We start from the raw sequence: 21,085 nt of genomic DNA, 5'->3' as shown, positions 1-21,085 counted from the left end.
CCCGGCCCCCTCCAGATGTGCTGTACTGCGATTGCCATCATTCCCAGCCACTGTTTTAAACATCTAGGGCGCAGCGGCTTCTCCCCCACACTGGGTCATTTCCGCCACCTCCTTTCCAGCCCCATCATCCCCAGTCCGCCGGTTCCGCACCCGGCCAGCGAAGGACTCCGCGTGGCCACAGCCACCCTGCGGAGCGGTTTTAGTGGCTCGGGCGAACCGGAGGCTCCTACAGCAGCTCTTCCTCCCCCTTCCTTTGTCCCTTTCTGAACCCGCAAAGGTTCAGAAATGTTTGCTCTCACAGCCGCCCAGTTGAGGCAGGTCAGCATTGCTCGTCGTTCGTGGCAGGAGCTTTGCCTTCCGTCCGCCAAACACGGGGCCTTGTGGGGGAAGAAGGTGCTTTCGGGGACGGAGGTGGCAGGATGCTCACGGTCGCTGCTGCGCATGGACTGAACGGCAGCCGTAGGTTTCCCGGGCGTGCGCTTCCCTCTCGCCCAGCGCTGCGCTTTCCTACGGTTCGCTTGGAAAAAGGAAGGATGCCACTCTGTCAGACGGAGGCCTCCCTCTTTTCTTCTCCCTCAGAATCTGCGGGAAGCCGTGGGTTTGGGAGCTGATCCCTTGAAACTCGCGTCTCGGCTCCTTCCTCGTTCGACATGTGTTGCTGCTGACCTCTAGTGCACGAAGCGGCCATCGCATCCGCCTTCAAAACTGCCGCGATCCCGCGTCCTCTCCGGAGGCCTGGATGCTTGGGGACACGCTTTATCTGGGTTCTAGGCCGGCTTTGTTTCACTGCAGTCGTCACAGGCAGGCAAAACTACTGGCAGTATTCCTTGTTTTCAAACTTGCGTCACTCCGTCTTGGTTTAAAAGAAACGTTACTGGAGTCGGAGGTGTTCAAGGGCCAGAAATCCAGGTCGCACACGATCGCGCTGTAAAGACTTAAGCGTCCTCACGGGTCACACTGTAGCGAACGCATGGGGTTTCATCCACCTGTGTGTTTCCTAGACGGTCAGAACCAGTGCCAGGCCTGAATTGACCATACCTGCGCAGTGCATATATTTGCAAAAAGGTGTTTGTCTCACCACGCTTCACCCCTTTAGGTGGATTCTTACAATATCGTAGGCTGACACTTCAAAATACGGTGGGTGAAAAGGACCGAAGTTGCAAAGACCTGTTGCGTATTGCCAGCAAACAGCAAACAGCAGCCGTGAGCATCTTCTGTACACACTCTGTGTGTTTGTGTGTGTGTGTGTGTGTGTGTGTGTGTGTGTGTCTTCGTATGCACGATGTTCTTAACTGGAGTAGGATCAACATCTCTCTCAAGAGACGGGGGAATCCCATTAACGCTCAGTTTCACCGGCTAATTAATTGAGTCATTTATCAGTATAAAGTTGAGAAAAGGAAGCAACGTCGTCTTCAAAAGGTTTTAAAGAAAAATCAACCAAGTAGTGGCCTAAGCTTTAGTTAGGTTCATGGCTGCATGTGGGAGAGGGGAGACAGGAGGGATCAAGAGAAAATCACCCTTTCTACCTCTTCCACTTCTGAGGGATAAGACATTTATCAGCATGTATCAGGGCTCAGTCCTGGGCCCAGTGCTCTTCAACATTTTTATTAATGATTTGGACGAGGAGGTGCAGGGAACGCTGATCAAATTTGCAGATGACACAAAATTGGGTGGGATAGCTAATACCCTGGAAGACAGAAACAAACTTCAAAGTGATCTTGATAGGCTGGAGTGCTGGGCTGAAAACAACAGAATGAAATTTAATAGGGATAAATGCCAAGTTCTACATTTGGGAAATAGAAACCAAATCCACAGTTACAAGATGGGGGATACTTGGCTCAGCAATACTACAAAAGAGAAAGATCTTGGAATTGTTGTAGATTGCAAGCTGAATATGAGCCAACAGTGCGATATGGCTGCAAGAAAGGCAAATGCTATTTTGGGCTGCATTAATAGAAGTATAGCTTCCAAATCACGTGAGGTACTGGTTCCTCTCTATTCGGCCTTGGTTAGGCTTCATCTAAAGTATTGCGTCCAGTTCTGGGCTCCACAATTCAAGAAGGATGCAGACAAGCTGGAGCATGTTCAGAGGAGGGCAACCAGGATGATCAGGGGTCTGGAAACAAAGCCCTATGAAGAGAGACTGAAAGAACTGGGCATGTTTAGCCTGGAGAAGAGAAGATTGAGGGGAGACATGATAGCACTCTTCAAATACTTAAGGGGTTGTCACACAGAGGAGGGCCAGGATCTCTTCTCGATCCTCCCAGAGTGCAGGACACGGAATAACGGGCTCAAGTTAAAGGAAGCCAGATTCCGGCTGGACATCAGGAAAAACTTCCTGACTGTTAGAGCAGTGTGACGGTGGAATCAGTTACCTAGGGAGGTTGTGGGCTCTCCCACACTAGAGGCATTCAAGAGGCAGCTGGACAACCCTCTGTCAGGGATGCTTTAGGGTGGATTCCTGCATTGAGCAGGGGGTTGGACTAGATGGCCTTGTAAGCCCCTTCCAACTCTGCTATTCTATGATTCTATGTGCGTGTCTGCAGAGGGGGGGGTCACCCCCAACTCTAATGACGCACATAGATTTTAAAAGTACATCTAGGGTGGCAATTTCCCCTCTTGCTCCTTCGGCAAATCTCCCTGAGCCCCCATTAGCTACAGCAAATCCCATTTTACCAAGGGGAGGGATATTTTGGCCCCACTGACGGACGCCCAAAGTGGTTGAAAACACCTTAAACTGAAGTGGTTGAAAACACCTTGCTGACATGTCACAGGCTGGAGAGAGAGAGAGAAAATAATTTTCAAGCCTCAAAGGTAAGCATGCTTTAGTAAGAGTGTGATGTAAATGCAGTTGAAATCAATGGGATTTACTTTTGAGTAAGAGAACCAGCAGATTTGTAGTTTATGAACTTGAAGATGCCCAGCTTCACATAATCAAAGCCATGGAAGATTGATCCTTTGATCCTTTGCACTTGTGGACTACCAGGGCCCGATCTACACCAAGCGGGATATAACACTTTAAAAACGTTATGAAAACAGTATGTGTAATGTGTCCTGGGCCTGAACAGTTGTCATAACCATTATAAACCGTTATAAGCAGTAGTGTAGATCCTGCCCAGGAAAAGGGTTTAAGGGGGGAGCATTTAAAAAATCATTAAAAATCAAGGGATGACCCAATCTGATTCAAACTTGGCATGGCTAAAGCCCTCCTTAAGAGGTATCACTTGCCAAATTTTATCTCTTTATGTTTAAAAATGAGGGCACTGCTGGCAAGAAGGGTGCATTTTCCACTTTTCTTTTAAGGTGAAAATGTCCGCTGGAGAAAAGGCACGCTCCTCTCTGCCCCTTGAAAACACGCCCACAGAACATTGGATTGAAAACAATGGATGAAAATACACGTTGAGGGTAGCATGTTGTCCTTTTGATTTACCGGAAGAACCAGACTTTCCCCGCACCAAAAAACAGTGCTAAGAGGGGGGACGACGATGACGACATCATCTTAGTCCTTTGCACACAACCCACATTGACAACGGGCTATAATGCTGGTGTGATGGAGCCCTGAGTGGGACACCAGTTCAATCATCTTCTGCTAAGGCTGGAGATAGATGCTGGTGACCACTGAGTTTTACATTTTTTAAAAAATGGGGAATCAGCCATTGTTGTGCGTTTCTTCATCCCACCAGCCCTGGAGTTTTATTGTTAGCCAACTTGAGCATTAATTTTAGTGGGGAAATGGGACATAATTTTAATAAATAAATAGGTACAAGCTGAAACCTGCATGACACTTAGTAAAGCCTAATCCAATTAAAGGTGCAATCCTATGCATGTTTAGGAAGAAAAAAAGTCTTACATCTCCCAGCATTCTCCAGCCAGCAATGGCAGTTGTAGGACTTTTTTCTGTCTAAACATGCATAGGATCGCACCCTAAGCCCCCCATCTCTTCCTACACGTCATCTTAAGACAGTGACTACGTGCAGACTTTGCAGCTACAACATCACCCCAACTTTTCCCCTCCGCCTTAACATCCAGTGAGATGAAGAGAGTCGTAACACTGGGGGAAACCACGTTTCCTTACCTTCGCTTCTCCACCCGCACTTTTGTCCCTCATTACTTCCTCTTTCAAAAGAGGAAGTAAACAATGTGCACATTGCCCATTCAGTGGGCCGTTTTGATTGCGTTGCTAGATAGGGCAAGTTCTGTCTCCAAAAAAATCAGGATTTACCGAGGTCTTTTTCATAGAATCATAGAATAGCAGAGTTGGAAGGGGCCTACAAGGCCATCGAGTCCAACCCCCTGCTCAATGAAGGAATCCACCTTAAAGCATCCCTGACAGACGGCTGTCCAGCTGCCTCTTGAAGGCCGCTAGTGTGGGAGAGCCCACAACCTCCCTAGGTAACTGGTTCCATTGTCGTACTGCTCTAACAGTCAGGAAGTTTTTCGTGATGTTCAGCTGGAATCTGGCTTCCTTTAACTTCAGCCCGTTATTCCGTGTCCTGCACTCTGGGAGGATCGAGAAGAGATCCTGGCCCTCCTCTGTGTGACAACCTTTTAAGAAGAGAAGGTCCTCTGGGTAACAGTTGTCAATCTAGTTTTTGCTAGAGTAAAAACATATTTAAAAAAGAATCATAAAATGTCTTCCAAGAATATTTGTATATATTCTTTTGTAAGCCACCCTGAGCGCAACTGCAGAAGAACAAAAGCAGCTATAATTCTGTTCTCATCGCTCGCTTTGATGCAGGTCTCCCTCGCTGGTCTTTTTCTATCCTTAGAAGTGGTTGCTGACGGAAAATCCTGCACAAATGGGACTTCCCTACTGAAATCTGAACTTAAATTCTGACTTTCCCACAAAACAACAACAAGAACATTTTACATCGTGTTGCTAGCCTTTAATGCAACAAGGTTAAGAACTAACTTCGTGACCCCCTGACTTTAAAGCAAAAAGAACTCGAAAATCCAGTAGCAGTCATAATTGTGAAGCACAGCTGGAGGGCGATAGCTTTCTTGCGGCGTTAGAGAAGCCTTGGTGGCTGGGGAAGGTGGGACTTGGAGTCCATCACATCTGGAGGGCCACAGTTTGGGGGAGGCTGCATTAGACGATGCGTAGGAGGGGAAGCCACAGGGCCATGGCGGAGGGCTGCCTGCAAGGCCAGCCACCCTCGCTCCTGGCCTTGCCCAGGTTAGGTGACCCTTGCAGTCACTGGGAACTTCGCAATGGAGCAGGCGTTGCTCCCCCGGTGCAGCCGAAAATATCCCTGGGTGAGAAGAGAGGAGGTCAAAACGTGCCTGGGGATACGATTGAGCTGCCGGCCAAGTCACCCCAGCATGGACATGCACTACTGCGCCCCTCCCCAGAGAGGCAGACACCTCTAAGGAAGTGGCACCCTCTGTGACAGATGCCCATGCCCCTCCTCTTCTGACCTCCCCCCGCCCAGCTCCAACCCAGCCCTCCCACAGACCCTTTGAGCTTTTCTGCACGAGGCTGTTCATTGGCTGCATCACCAAGATCTGAGATCTGAGCACTACACAGAGCATTTCCTTCCCTGCTCTTCTGCTCCATAACCTCTAGGTGGCACTGTGGTACAACAGAATAGCGCAAATGCAAAAGAGGAAATTGCTTTCTTTTGCTTTCACAATGAAATGCCACATTTCCCCTGCTCGCAAAGTATTCTTTGAAAGTGTGGTTAGACACACTGGCAAAACTGGAGGGTCGCATCATCATCTAACGGTACGAAAACAAAGGTGAGATGGGAATGTTGCCCGGGCGGTAAATACCTCGTGTAGAAAAGCCCTTTTTTCTTTCCAGCTGTCCCTCCCAACCCCTTCCCTTCCTTTCCCTCTGCCCCTGCCCCTGATGAGGAACAGCTCACCTTTTCCCCCCAGTTCGTTCCCCAAGAGTTCTGGATGATCCAGTAGTTTTTGGCTCCAGGCCTGTGTGGGTTTTCCTCTGCACAGAAGGGGGAGGGGGGAGTGTGATGGCATCACAACAGGGGCAAGAGCAGTCCTGCTTGCCCTCGGCCACTGCCTGCCTACAAGCAGACAGGTCAGGCTCCAAGCAGGATTGTCCGGTGCAAACTGTCCCCCCCCCCCACCTGAAGGGAACCAGTGTGGTGTAGTCCCTAGTGTCAGGCTAAGACTGGGGAGCCTTGGGTTCAAATTCCCATTCAGCCATGAAGCCCACTGGGCCAGTCAGCATCTCTCAGACTGCCCCTCCCTCACTGGGTTGCTGCTGCTGCTGCTGCTGCCAGCTTCCCTTCCCCACCCATCCGCTGCTCACTCACCTCCGTAGCCCACGATGAGCACGGCATGGTCTGGCCAGGCCGTCCCGTCACATTCCTTGATCTTTACAATGCCATTCTGGTAATGCTAGCAGGGGGACAGAGAGAATGAATTATTTTTAGAAATAACATAAATGATGGACAGAAATATTTAGAAATAACATAGACAGGGAGGAGTTTCTGAGGAATGGGCAACCTCATACGATGGGAAGACGTGGGGAGGGAGGGGGACAGAGCCAGTGTGGTGTAGTGGCTAGAGTGCTGGACTGGGAGGCGGGAGATCTGAGTTCTAGTCCCCACTCAGCCATGGAAACCCACTGGGTGACATTGGGCCAATCACAGACTCTCAGCCCAGCCTACCTCACAGGGTGGTTGTTGTGAGGATAAAATGGGAGAGGAATCATAGAATCATAGAATAGCAGAGTTGGAAGGGGCCTACAAGGCCATCGAGTCCAACCCCCTGCTCAATGCAGGAATCCACCCTAAAGCATCCCTGACAGATGGTTGTCCAGCTGCCTCTTGAATGCCTCTAGGGTGGGAGAGCCCACAACCTCCCTAGGTAGCTGATTCCATTGTCGCACTGCTCTAACAGTCAGGAAGTTTTTCCTGATGTCCAGCCGGAATCTGGCTTCCTTTAACTTGAGCCCGTTATTCCGTGTCCTGCACTCTGGGAGGATCGAGAAGAGATCCTGGCCCTCCTCTGTGTGACAACCTTTTAAGTCTTTGAAGAGTGCTCTCATGTCTCCCCTCCATCTTCTCTTCTCCAGACTAAACATGCCCAGTTCTTTCAGTCTCTCTTCATAGGGCTTTGTTTCCAGACCTCTGATCATCCTGGTTGCCCTCTTCTGAACACGCTCCAGCTTGTCTGCATCCTTCTTGAATTGTGGAGGATTATGTATGCCACTTTGGGTTCCTTGGGGGTGGGTGGGATGGAGGGATATAAATGTAATAAATAAATACATCAGACACTTACCTGAAGGGGGTTCCAATAAATGATGGCAGTTACAGGACCGTGAGAAGCAACAACGTTGGCTATTTCTGGAGAGTCGCAGGGGAGACACAACAGGGTTAGCGTTCCACACAGACTCCAAAGCCATTTTCTAAAATACGATGGGCTAGCATTAGCCCCATGAAATAGTCTGGTTGGTTCATCCTTTTGAAAACAGGCATCCTGCCCTGGGACTGCCATCTCTTCTCTATTTTTTCTCCTAAATGCTTCCACTGGACTAAGAGTCCTGTGTATCTTGGGGCTCCATCACACCAGCAATTTATCGCAAACTCCCCATCCCTGGTATGCAGTTTTGCAGCCCGATACCCACATGACGTTGTCCAGGTCCTGCACTCACTTTGGCTCTTATCCTCCATGTTTCATTTCTTTTTGGAGCGCAGAAGGTCTGCATTATTTTCCCTCGTTGCAAAATAAATGCTCTCCTCCCTCCTGTGTATTTCTGTGGTGGCGTTCTATCGACCATCCCGTTCTTTGTTGGGGCTGTGTGTGTCTAAAAGCCGTCTCGCTAGCAAAAGAGGAGGGTGGTGCAATTCTCCACTCAACAATGAAGGGGGAGGGAGAGAAGCACAGAATAGTAGAGTTGGAAGGGGCCTACAAGGCCATCGAGTCCAACCCTACAAGGCCATCGAAGTCCCATTTAACTCTATGTTCTTACTCCTGAGTAGGCATGAACAGGGGTACATTTTCACCTTAAAAAAGAAATGTGGAAAATGCACCCTCCTTGCCTATAGCTCCCTCATTTTTAAAGATAGAGATCATAATTGGCACAGTGATAGCTCTTAAGTAGAGTTTTCAGCTTGCCAAGTTTGAATGAGATCGGTCCATCCCTTGATTTTTTAGGATTTTAAAATCTCCCACTTAAACCCTTTTCCTGGTAGTCAGCAAGTGCGAAGGATCGATCCTTTGATCATGCTAAACTGTGCATTTCCAAGTTTATAAAATAGTGAGCTGCTGGTTCCCTTACTCAAGAGTAAATTCCGTTGATTTCAACTGCATTTACATCCAATTCATACTAAAATCCCATGCATGCTTACCTTTGAATACACCCCATTTTAGTAAGTCTGTCTCTGTTCAATGGGGTTTACTCAAAGGTAAGCATGCATTGGATTTTAGTATGAGCTGAATGTTAATGCAGTTGAAATCAATGGGATTTACACAAACCTGCAACCCTCTCCAGGGCCTCAGCTAGACAAGGGGGGTGAAAGGGCGACAATCTCATGATTTTATGATTGTGAGATTGTCGCCGTCGTTTACACGCAGCGTGTGACATCATGGCCACCATTTTTTGTTTTTTAAAGGAAACTGAGTGCAAAAGCGCTAGTGCGCAAAAGGTGAGCCTGCCAGATAGTTTTGCTGCTCATTTCAGTCTGGATCAGGTAAGTCAGCACGCTCAGCCACCCCACCTGTTTCTCTGCCATTCCAGCTTCACCCTTTCAGGCACTCATGCTGGAATACAGCCAGAGAGGACAATGCCTCTGTACATATGCAGAGGGCAATCCCCTCGCTACTTGGCCTCCAGAGCCCCATCCCCATGCCTCTGCAGAGCACAGGTGAGCACCAGTTCCTCTCCTTCTGCAAATGAAGCCTCAGCCTTCGGCATCGACCGTAGAGCTCCAGCCGCTCTCCGCCCCCAACTGCCGGCTTCCACGGAGGAAGAGGTGAAGCTCCCTTCCAAGAGCTGCCCGTCTACACCGGCTCCGCCTGCTCCGTCTGCCAGGGGCTCGCCAGTGTCTTCTCTGGTAGCCCCAAATGGCTTTAACGGGGCAGGCCAGGGGGACAGAGGCCAGATGCTTTGGCAGGCCAGGATGCGCTTGACCAGTGGCTCTCCCAGCCTCCGCTTTGGAATCAGACGACAATCCCTGAGAGGCCGGGGGGGGGGGGCACCTCCGACAGAAAGAGCACCCAGCCAGGCCCTCCACCTTTGAGCCCCAAGACAGGAAAGGAAAGGAACCTCTCGTGCCAGCACTGAGTCTTTACTGACTCTTGGAGGGACGCCAGCTTTCGCTGATGTTTTCTTGGCAGGCCTTATAGCGGGGTGGTTTGCCATTGCCTTCCCCGGCCGTTATTACCTTTCCGCCAGCTAGCTGGGTACTAATTTTACCGACCTCGGGAGGATGGAAGGCTGAGTCGACCCAAGCCGGCTGCCTGAAACCAGCTTCCGCTGGGATCGAACTCAGGCCGCGGGGAGAGTTTCAGCTGCAGAAACTGCTGCTTTACCGCTCTGCGCCACATGAGGCTCTATGCCTAAGGCAACTTCCTACGAATTCTGCATGGACTCAGAGCAGGACCCCAGCCAGGGGTCCATCTAGCGCATTACGTTGTGAACTTTAGGTTGTGTTTGGGTTTGCATGAAAATCTGTACCTATTCCCATGCATTTTCCATGTATGTGTCAACGTGTGCCTCAGTTGTGCCCATTTTTGAAATGGATGCCTTGCGCCTGAGTCCATGTTCAGTCAGGAAGATGCGTACTGAGTAAAATCCTGATCAAAGAAGAACTGGAAGAAATTTCTCATCCACGCCTACATCAGCTCAGTTGGGGGGGTGGGGAGATGCTGGCCCCGCCCTACTGTCCCCACTCATGCAGGCCCTGCCCAGTGCAGAAGCCCCCCCACACGTACACACACCGATTCCTGGTTGCGGGGGGGGGGGAGCTTCTGTGCGTCACAGCCCCCTTCAGACTTCTGCCCAGGGGCAGGGACACTGGGGGTGTGGACAGGGCGTGCATCCCCCACACCTCCTACACAAAGAGTGGGCAGACTTCAGGCCTACAAGAGTTACTTCGGGGCGTTTTGCTAGAACCCCCAAGATCCATCAGATGGACAGATCCAAACGAAGGATTGTGGCTTAGGAGCCAAAGAACAGAGCGCCTCTGAGCATGTGCTCAGCCCAGGCATTTTGTTTCCAGGTCCAGAACTGAGCAAACAGGTTTCCCTCCCACAACCCCACTCCTGGGGAGGGGGGGGGTGTCCCGATGCATTCTTCTAGGATGGAGGGACCTTTTTCACTTGTTGCTATGATTAAAGGGCTAGGAGTCAGACATCGTTGCCGGCCAACTGCAAATCAGCCAGGGATGGACCACTGGATCACATCCACCTTCAGCCCTGGGGTGGAGCTCCCTCCCTCCCTCCCTCCCTCCCTCCTTAGCCCTAAAGCCTGAACTGAGGTGCTTTCCTCACACTACCCTTCCACATGCTCACCTTCCTCATCCCTGGGCAGGATTTCAAAGTCAAGGATTTGGGCAGCTGCTGCTCCCTTCTTGCTTCTACAGGCATGTTCTCCGTCATCATATGCAGGATAGAAGGTGTTCCCGTCATCATCAACATCATCTCCAGGGCCTACTTTGTCTTTCATCAGGCCTCCTGGGAAGAAGCACACAGGGACTGTTAGCAATGCTGGGTGTGCGTGTGGTACCCCTGCCTCCTCACCCTCATTCACCAGAGCTTGCGCCCCTAAAAAGAAAGAACCTTCCCCCCACCCACCCCCACCTGGCCTCCAGTTCCCCAACCCAAGGGTAGACCATTCCTCCCTACCATTTCTACTTTTCTCCCATTGTGGGAAGGGGATCAGGCTGGCAGACGCCCGCTACGTCCCCTCACTTGCAGTCCGATTGCATTCACTCAAAAGGAGGTGCCAGATGTAATAAATAAATAGTTTAGTATTATTCATTTATTAGCAATGTTTATATACTTCTTCTCAACTGAAACAAATTTGGGAATAATGCCATTTTACCCTATTGGCCAAACCCAGAGATTTTTCTGAGACTGGCCTTTGAAATTTTTAAAAATGTAACGTTCTAAATTGCGGGGCGTGTGTGTGTGTGTGTGTGTGTGTGTGTGTGTGTGTGTGTGTGTGTGTGTGGAGGTGGCAGATAAAACAATGTGCTGTCCTGCCCCAGTCAACCAAATGCCTTGGGCATCCGCGTACTGAAAGGGTGGGTGGAAATGGCAGCTGACTGCATGCCTGGGCTGGGCCAGGGGTGGGCAGGGTGGGGCGATGTGCGGGCGCCTCTTCCTAGAATGCCCCGCTCTTTCAGCAGAGGAAAGCGCTCTTCCATTCCACACTCTTCCTGGTGCGGAACGGCCAGGGGGGGCGGGGTGGGGGGGGGCAGAGTGTTGGGTGCCTACCTTGCTTCATGACAGCCAGGAACGCATCCCACGTATAGCCCCCCTTACAGCCATCGCCACCACGCACACAGTCCACCACCTCTGCAATGGGAGACACCAGATAAAAAGTCAGTCTTGCCCTCCAGGGGAGGAAACCTGAGATTTAACACGACCCAGGTTCAGCCCTCGCCCCTCTTCTCCAGGCTCCACTTCTGCCAGGGTCATGAGGGCGAAGCCCACCACCTGGCATCCAAGGTAATGGCCGACTCCTTCTTCCGAATCATCTAAGGAACCTCCTTAAATTGAAACGGGCAGATGGCGAAACAACAAACGTTTGCAGACATCTTGGCTTTCAATTCTGGGTTCGGTCCACTTCAGAGAGGCTTTCCGTACGTCTCTTTGGGCAACCCATGGTATCATCCTTGATGTTCTATTGCTGTTGCGTCCAAGGGGAAGGCTGAGCATTTGGAAACTGGGCTCTGCTGTGGGACCCTCTTCGGCCATGGCTCAGACCCAGTGCTGCCTGCCCACCCCCTGCCCGCCGGAAGCCCAACAACGCACCCTGGACTGACAGGTTCCGTGGCGCGTGGCGGTGGATGTTCCACAAGGCCTCAATGTTGGACACAGCGGCAAAAGCCCAGCAGGACCTGCACCAGGAGCCCTGGGAAGGAAGAGGGAAAGAGATTGGGGAGAGCATCCCCACAAGACCCTATGGCTGCCCTTCCACATGCGCCACTCTGGCTGAGAGGGTTCTGCTCTCCCCTCACCCCCCACCCCACTCCCTGCACATCCCAACTCCGTCCTCAGAAGCCCGAAGGATCGATCGTTAGAACTATCTGGCCCCATTCAGGGTGAGTTTATACCTGCCTCCCCCAACCTGGCACCCTCCGGATGTGTTGGCTACAACTCCCATCATCCCCAGATATGCTGACTGGTTTATCTGAATATCAGGAGATGCAGACCACAGACAATAGTTTCTTCTGACCCTGTTCCTTCTAACAGAAGCATGTACTTATTTTATTATTATTATTGTTGTTGTTGTTATATCACTTTTCTCACGTGTGGTGTTTTTTCTACAAGGACAAGACGGGCTTTGCCAGGTCATGCTGTCTTTTACTGATTCAGGAATTTCCTGGCAATTGAGCATGTTTTAAGTATGTCTTGCTTTCTGGATGTTGGTGTGGATGTGTTTTGGGAGGCCCAGTTTCGGAAGTTTTTCTGTCTAGTTTTTTGATGTGATGCCAGTGACTGATGTGACTAATGGGATAATTGTGAACTTTTCCTGTTCTTTAACTTCCATGGCCAGTGGTGTATATTTTTCTCTCTTTTCCTGTTCCTTTTCTACACAATCATCGTCGTTGTCGTCATCGTCGTGGTCATCATTTTTATAACACCTTTTTGGAACCCACCAAAGGCAAGTGCCAACATTTCAAAACCCAAGAATAACAAACAAACACCAACATAGCAAAACTTTAAAAACATTCTTAAAATAAAAGATTGTTCAATAAGCCCAGTTACCATTCACATAACAACCTTAGCGTGGCTCCAAGAAGGAGACGCCACGTCACGCCACCCCCAGGCAGCATGCAGGCTGCGTGGCACAACCGGTTCCTGCAGCCCGCTTCTCCAGCCCAGGAAAGGGCAGCAGGACAGCCCGGAGACCCTCAACTTCATTGAGTTGGAGCATGGTGGGTGTGGCGACATGACTCCTTGCCACGGCTGCTTGCCTACGCATGCATAGGCTTGCCAGTGCTTTTCTTTGGGGGAACTTTGGACCGGGTGCCGAAGGTTCAAGAAAGACAGCTTGTGGGGTGGGGGGGGGAGAACACTGATTCTGCTGCAGCAGTAGCGTGCTTTTATCTCTCCTCTTCCTTCCCTTCTATCCTATCAAGTGGAGAAGGACCAGACGGAAGGCCTCTGAAGTTGTCCTGAGGTTCCTCCAAATGGAAACCCACTGGAGCTTCTCCTTGTCGGGGAAAGAGAGATGCCCCCTCCCTCCAATTGCATCGCCCTGGCTCTCGCGTGCATCTTGGAGGGCCAGACGACATGCGGCCCTCAGCCTCTGCATGCGGCCCCCGGCAAGTGATGGGATCAGGAGAGACCTCTGGCCAGCGCAGTCTGCCCATGCCAAGGCAGCAGGCTGGGCAGTCAGGGAGCTGTGTGCAGGGGAGGGGGGAGGGAGAAGGGCCTGCCCCATCCACTGGTGGAGCGTGGCCCTGGACAGAAGAGCAGCGGCCCACCCCTGCCGTAGAGACCTGCTTCTCTCGCGCAGTGCCCTTATGCTCCTTACTTGGTGCTTCACTGCTGTAATGGCGCCATGTTTCCTCCAGTCGCAGGAGTGTGGGCGTGGGCCCCTCCGGGGTATTCGTCCCTGCTTCTGCCTGGGGGGCGGTGAGGAGCGGGGGGAGGCCCCCAACATCAGGGCGAACTCGCCTTCTGGGAGAGGAAAAGGGGTGCGAGGTGCTCAGCCACAGCAAGCCGGGTCCTACTTGCGAAAGTAGGTCCAGTGTGGGACTCACGCTAGACCAGAGTTCCCGGTGCAGCCCTCCCGTGCCGGGCCTGGGAGAGAACTTTGGGGGCTCACTTCCCTTTGCACGCCCTCCAGGTGCCTTGGACTAAGGGTCCTGCTGGCTGGGAATGATGGGAGTTGCAGTCCAACAGGTCTGGAAGATATCAGGGTGGGGGGGCTGCATTGTGGGAGGGTGGGAGGCTGCAGAGCGAGAAGGGTGGGAGAAAGCCCATCCCACCCCCCACCCCACCCCGGCAGCCTCTGTCTCCAGGTTCCCGCTCTAGAGCTGCTCCCCCACCTCCCCAGCCCGTCCTCTACCTGTCAGGTCGCTGAACTTGGTGACCCCGTAGGTAGCCGTCCCCAGCTCCGAGGCCTGCAGTGCGCGGCTCATTTCCAGGTTCTGCGCGAAGACGCTGAAGCGATGGTGCCTCTCTAGGGTAGGAAACCAAGGTGGGGGAGAGCGGTGGATGAGCGGAGTGGGGCTCACCTTGCTCGCTTGACCTCCGCAAAGGGATTCTGAGCCCAGATCCCCCCTCTGCTAGGTAGGCTCCTGTAAACGTGGCCCCGAGATCCACGCTCTGCCCTGAACCACCAGAGCATGGGAGCCTCAAAGCCCCGGGATCCCTGGGGAGGGAGGTCAGCGGAGAGAAGGGGTCTGGAGGCAACGCTCAGCTCCTCCGTAGACAAGCGCAGGCGAGCCTCAGGCCCCCTCTCCGGGAAATGGGAACAGGAGTGACTGACCTCGCATGCCGGCTGAGGGGACAAGCCAGCAAAAGGTGCTAAACGGGGGGTCTGGTGGAGGAACTTTGGCACGTCGGAGCCCTGAAATGCCCACGTTTTACTGAAGATCCCCTGTGCCTTTAGCAGATGCAGGCCGGGCAGAGTTTCCCCCATCTCTGCTGCGCCTGTTGAAGTTCTCCCTGTCAGGCTGCTACTAAAGATATAGGAGGCTATTCAGAACAATCCCCATCACAAAAGCGAGAGCCCCGTGCCCAGACCCTTGCTCATTCATGCAGGTCATCGAAAGGCCTCGGTCAAGTCAGTCTCCTTGCGCTTCGCCTACCTTGCAGGGCTGTCGGGCAAACGAAATGGGAGACTGCAATTCTATGGAAGAGGACGAGGACTGGCATCAAAGAACTTATGATCCACCTGCCTAATTCATGTAACTAAATCTGCACATCACCCAACCGTCTATGGGGGCATCATCTCAGCCCCCAAAGAAGAGCTGGGCCGCATCCACCCAAAGACCCCAAACCTGCGGAGAACAACGGATCCCTCACCTTCTTGGCTCTGGTAGGTCTTGTTGAACTGTATCATAAACTCCTGGAACATCTGGCTCAGCTGGGTCTGAGGCAAGACACAGAAAGACAGGGAGGGGGGAGGCTAATCCCCAAAGAGCATCCCAGGCACGGAACTCCCCCCCCCCCCCCGCACACTTCCAGTGCCCTTTTCTGGTCTTAATGCCGCCAAGGGCACGGACACACGCCCCGGCCCACGTCTCAGGCACCCTGCCTTCCTGTCTATGACTCTCTCCTGTCCTGGGGCCTTCTGGCCTTTGCAGTTTTTACCACGATCCGCAGAAATTCAGTACGGGGGATCCCTTTCTGGCTATGGAGTGATAGGATAAGTTCCACCTGTTGAATGTCTGGCTGGAAGGCAGCCACTAAAAGTGCAGCAGCCCTGCGGCCAAGTAAGTTTCCTGGGCCTCTCCCCAGGCCCTCCATCCTGCTTCTCGGTCTCTGCTCCCCTCCCTCCAGGCCCTGATTCTTACCATGCTCAGGTCTGGGGGCAAGATGGCTTGGCCAGGGGGGGCAAAGACCCACCCCCACCACAGCACCATCAGGCAAGCAGGCAGGGAAGCTGGACCCATGGCGGGAGACGCCGTCAGCCGGTGTGCTGGGGCTGAGAGCAGAAGTCCCAGTGGGGCTCTGCGGGCGCAGGAGGAGATGCTGAGGTGAGAAACATGGGGGCGGTGGGGGGGGGGGCGGAAGCCACAAAGGCAGGAGGGGGAGGGGGTGTCGGGAAGGAGCAGATGGCCGTGGCAGGGTGTCATGTCACCCCTGGAACCGGTGCTGCAGCTGCAAGGTGCCTCTGAGTATGTGCAGAGTGGTTTGCTCTTCAATGGCGTGAGTGTGTGTGTGTGTGTGTGTGTGTTCCTACTCCTTCGTTTAAAGAAACAAGCTCTGTAAGCAGTAAATGTTTTTTAGACGGAGAGCTCAGGTGCTTGACTTCTGCAAAACCCTTTGCATGCCCAGACCTCAGCCCTCCTGCCGTCTACAGCCCCTTTGCTCATCCCCCCAGTTAGAGGGATCACACACACGCCGCCCGCAAGATCACCCCACCGCCACCAAGCTCAGTCCGGGTGGAGCCTTGAGGTCATCGTCACCACCTGTATTACGCTTCTCTGGGTCTGCAGATATTCTGTCTTTCCCCCCTTAGTGGATTTTCATTGCTAACAAAAAACAAAACAAAAATACCGAAGAAGCAGAAGGAAAACAAATGGAAGACGTCGTCTGGACCCCCCACCGCCCACCCCTGAAGATTCTGTGCTTGTGGCAGGGCAATGGTGCAATAAAAGCCCCATCTGGAAAACATCACAGATAGTAAAAGATGAAACTACAGCACCCCAAAACACACAAAAGGGTGTTCACACACACACACACACACACACACACACACCGCAAGTGTCAGCATCTTCCTCTCACACATAGGCAGAGATCCGGACAATGTGAGGAAGGTGCAATATGGGCTCAGTGGTGCCCCGTCCGTGACGGCAGCTCCCAAACTCTGATGGCTCCTGGGAACAGGCCCAAACACTGCAATGGTGGGATGATCGCTCCTCCTCTCCCTGGGCCCAGGAGCACCGGGGATGCAGCTGGGCACCACTTTCTCCGAGCTCGGGGGCGGGGGGCAGTTCCATCCTTTACCCTCTGCCACCTTTCCAATCTGTGTGAATTGCTGGGAGAGTGAAAGCCTTGTGTGTTGTTTTCAGTGAAGCAGAAAGTAGATAAAACAGCAGAGAGAGAGAGCCTGAGGAAGGGGCTAACAGATGAAGAAAGCCACAAGAATGAAGTCACAAGAATGTGGGAGTGACAGCTGAGGGAGAGAAAACTCTTGGGTGCAGAGCAGAAAGGGGGCCGAAACAGAAGTGGAGATATAGGGGCAGCAAGCACAGGTCTCCCCCCATCCTCACCTGGTGCACAGGTAACGGCACGGGGCTCCCAAAATTCCCACCTGTTGCCTGATTTTCCTAACAGCTGGGAATTTAGACTGGCCTGTTCAGTGACTTTGCACCAGATGAGAACGGGAGGCCCCGGCCTGTAACGGTGGGCTTACGGGATGCAGAGGAGGAGGAAATTAGACGTGCAAAGAAGCCTGAGGTGGGCAGGATGTGGTAAGAGGCCTCAAGGTGTGTTTCCCATCATTAAGATGAAGCTGCCTGAAACCTCCGGACATCAGTCCAACGGTTCAATATTGTCCCCTTTGAATGTGGGTTTTTATTTGCACCTCTTGAACATGGAGGTGTGAATTGGCAGGCTGCATCCCCAGCCACATTCTCCGCAACACAAAACTCAGTGCTAACCTTCCCCCTTTCAGAAAGTGCCGTCTTCTAAAGTTATTCACTGCAGTTGTTAGTTTAATGCCGCTTGTCCCAGTCCGATCCGTGTCTTTTCTGCGGGACTGCTTGCATCAGTGCAGTAAATTCCACTGGCTTTTCTCTGGTCATTCCAAAGGGCGCTTGATTATCTGGCCATGCGCAGGGAGGGGGCCAGCCTGAAGGAGCATGCATCAAGCAGACACTCATAGGATGCTTGTAGTGCTGATTTGAACCTCCATGAGCAGTTGGGGGGGGGGACCCGTTCTTCTCTGTGGGGCTGCTTCTCACAGCCTTATGCTTTCCTATGGCCATTCCGAAGGACACCTAGCCCCCATCTATACAACAACAGGAGTGCTCCTCTTTATTTATTTATTTATTTAAAATATTTATATCCCGCCCTATATCACTAAGATCTCAGATAAAAACATACAGTATAAAACAATAAATATACACAGTTAAAAACAAATTAAACCATGATCCAAGTTAAAACAATATATAATTTAAAAGCAATAGATACAGATTAAAACAGTTAAACCAATGTGCCAGTGAGTTTAACCATCAAAGGCTTTGTTACAAAGCTGTGTTTTTACTTGGCGTCAAAATGAAATCAATGTTGGTGCCAGTCGGGCCTCCAAGGGGAGGGCATTCCACAGCCGGGATGCCACCACAGAGAAGGCCCTCTCCCTTGTCCCATCCTAACGTATTTGTTGCATTGATGGGATGCAGAGAAGGGCTCCTCCAACAGATCTAAGGTCTCGGGCAGGCATATATAAGGAGAGGCGTGCTCTCAAGTATTAAATAAAACCCAATTTTTTAAAACCCAATTTTTTAAAACCCAATTTAACCCTAACCCTAACCCTAACCCTAACTAAAAACCCAATTTTTTGTTGATTCGAATGTAGGTAAAGAACATCACACTGCAGCAGCAAGAGCTATTTATGTCCTGAAATGTTTTTGTAGTGCAGTTATAAATACACATGTGCGCATTATCACATATGCAACGCTACGACGCTATGGAGGAGAGACGAGCGAAGCTATACGTTTTATATGCGAAGCTCTGCAGATTCACATCACAGACAAACTGGGAGCAGGGGTGCGGAAGGAACGATGCAGCAGAGGAGGATGCCAGATGGGGACTGAACACGTCTCCTTCCTCTGGCTGCCCATTCCCCCCTCTTTGTTTTAAGAAGCTCTCTCTGCGGAGCTGTGTTTTCCAATCTCTTTGCATTCAGGGCTCCTTCTAAAGTTCATCTACCATCCAAGCCACACAGTACACTAAGTTGTGCCTTAGTCGGGGGAGCACATAAGGATGTGATTTGGGGCTAAGAATTCAGCTGTGGCACAAGCGAAGTGCTTGAACACCTCCGCAGAATCAGAGAATTCAAACTAAAAACGGTGCGAAGGAACGAGGCAGCTGATAGATGGGAAAGCGGCCAATCACGTTGTCCTGCCCTAAAAGCTCCACCCACATGTCAAAATGCAATTTAACTCCTCCAACGACACATAACCATAATGTGGTGCAAACTCTGACATGTTCCAAAAGTCGCGGTAAATTGCGAATGTGAATATGCGCATTATTGAGTTAAAAACCCAGTGCTACAGCGAATGGACGGCTGCGTCATGTGTCCCAAAATGAGAATTTGCACATTTAGGTTGGGGTAAACAAGCCGTATAGACAAGCCCCATATAATATAGCCATGCGTAAGGAGGGGGCCAGTCTGAAGGAGAGACTCTTAGGATGCCAGGGGTCCTGCCTCTAACCCCCATGAGCAATTTGGGAGCTCCCACTCTTTTCTGTGGGGCTGCCTGCTGAGCTGGGGGGGGTCATAGGAGTTGTTCCCCAAAACCACGATTCTATCCCCTTTAGATATTTTGATTTGTAGATGATCACTATCATAGAATCATAGAATAGCAGAGTTGGAAGGGGCCTACAAGGCCATCGAGTCCAACCCCCTGCTCAATGCAGGAATCCACCCTAAAGCATCCCTGACAGATGCTTGTCCAGCTGCCTCTTGAAGGCCTCTAGTGTGGGAGAGCCCACAACCTCCCTAGGTCACTGGTTCCATTGTCATACTGCTCTAACAGGAGGTTTTTCCTGACTTTCAGCTGGAATCCGGCTTCCTTTAACTTGAGCCCGTTATTCTGTGTCCTGCACTCTGGGAGGATCGAGAAGAGATCCTGGCCCTCCTCTGTGTGACAACCTGTTAAGTATTTGAAGAGTGCTCTCATGTCTCCCCTCCATCTTCTCTCCTCCAGGCTAAACATGCCCAGTTCTTTCAGTCTCTCTTCATAGGGCTTTGTTTCCAGACCCCTGATCATCCTGATTGCGCTCCTCTGAACACTAAGATTCTCCAAGGGTTTCCTATGGCCATTTGGTGTCCTTCCTTGAGCAAAGCTGAACCTCAGTGGATGTCCCTGAACCTCAGGTGAGGAGGCCCCCTCTCTTGCTGTCTACCTGGCATAGGTAACTCCACCTTGGCTCCCAACTCCAGGCCCGTCAGCTGACTGATCTGTGCTTGTGCTCAGCTGCATAAGCACCATCTTCACCGTGCCGATGATTCTAGCTGCTCTCCTAAGCCCTCCGGCTGTACCACATTAACAGAGGGGTCAATCCAGCCCAATTGCCCTAAAGCCCCCAAGATGACTACAACATGGAGTAGGTGAAGAAAAAAAGTGACCCCCAGCCAACAATTCAGAGAACACTCCCCCCCCCCCAAATTCCCACTTGGCCCCTAAAGAGGTGACTGGCTGAACCCCTGCTGTCACCTCCAGGAGTGGGTTGTAGGGGCCTGGGTTCCGCTCCAAGAAACGTATCCCCAGATGTGTTTTGTTTAAACCAATGTTGTCCTAAAGCACTAGCCCTGTTTGGTAAGGGATGCTTGTGCAGCATCTAGTCCCCGCCCGCATACAGGGAAATACAACAGTCATCCGGAAAGGAAGAGCAGCCTTCCGCAGCACCAGCAGCAGGCCTCCCCCGGCAAAAACAAAAAGACCACCTTGGATCCGGTCCATCCATCCAGGCTGCTTGTGTGTATTGTGTATGTCCGTGTGTGTATTCCAGGTGTATTCCACCCAGTTGCATTCATCCACCTCTCTGAGGCCCTCTGCTCTATGGATGCACCCCGCCCTGCAGAACTGACTCAGGTAGTAGCACATTCCACGTGGCCAGTAAGGCCACACTGCTATATCTACTTTCCTAAGAGAAACTCCCATTGAACTTACTTCTGAGTAGAACTGTAGAGGATTGCCCTGTGAGTAACTCTAAAATATCCACTGCTTGCAGATCTTTGTTTCTTTAAAAGGGGGGAGGAAGGAGCAGGAGGCCCCCTGGGTTGATGGGGGATCAATTGCAGAGCAAACCGCTCTGCACATACTCAGAGGCACCTTGCAGCTGCAGCACTGGTTCCAAGGGTGACATGACACCCTGCCACGGCCATCTGCTCCTTCCCGACACCCCCTCCCCTTCCTGCCTTTGTGGCTTCCGTCCCGTCCCCCCCCCCCCCCCCGGCACCCCTGCTTCTCACCTCAGCATCTCCTCCTGCGCCCGCAGAGCCCCACTGGGACTTCTGCTCTCAGCCCCAGCACACCGG

The 21,085-nt window shown here is 51.8% G+C and overlaps 1 protein-coding gene across 1 annotated transcript; it reads right to left on the bottom strand.

Moving 5' to 3' along the window:
• Positions 1–5,014: 5,014 nt before the first annotated feature.
• CTSW (cathepsin W) lies at positions 5,015–15,767 on the bottom strand. The gene is made up of 11 exons (XM_063146231.1): positions 15,669–15,767; positions 15,178–15,244; positions 14,216–14,329; positions 13,679–13,824; positions 11,950–12,049; positions 11,410–11,490; positions 10,483–10,644; positions 7,249–7,313; positions 6,279–6,363; positions 5,868–5,944; positions 5,015–5,252 (listed from the first exon to the last, which is right to left on the bottom strand). The coding sequence occupies exons 1-11, from the start codon at positions 15,765–15,767 to the stop codon at positions 5,178–5,180; spliced, it is 1,071 nt and encodes a 356-aa protein (XP_063002301.1). The 3' UTR covers positions 5,015–5,177.
• Positions 15,768–21,085: the final 5,318 nt, after the last annotated feature.

Source organism: Elgaria multicarinata, chromosome 21 (genome assembly GCF_023053635.1).
Source record: "Elgaria multicarinata webbii isolate HBS135686 ecotype San Diego chromosome 21, rElgMul1.1.pri, whole genome shotgun sequence".
In the NCBI taxonomy this organism is placed as follows: Eukaryota; Metazoa; Chordata; class Lepidosauria; order Squamata; family Anguidae; genus Elgaria; species Elgaria multicarinata.
This window is presented reverse-complemented; position numbering and strand designations above follow the sequence as displayed.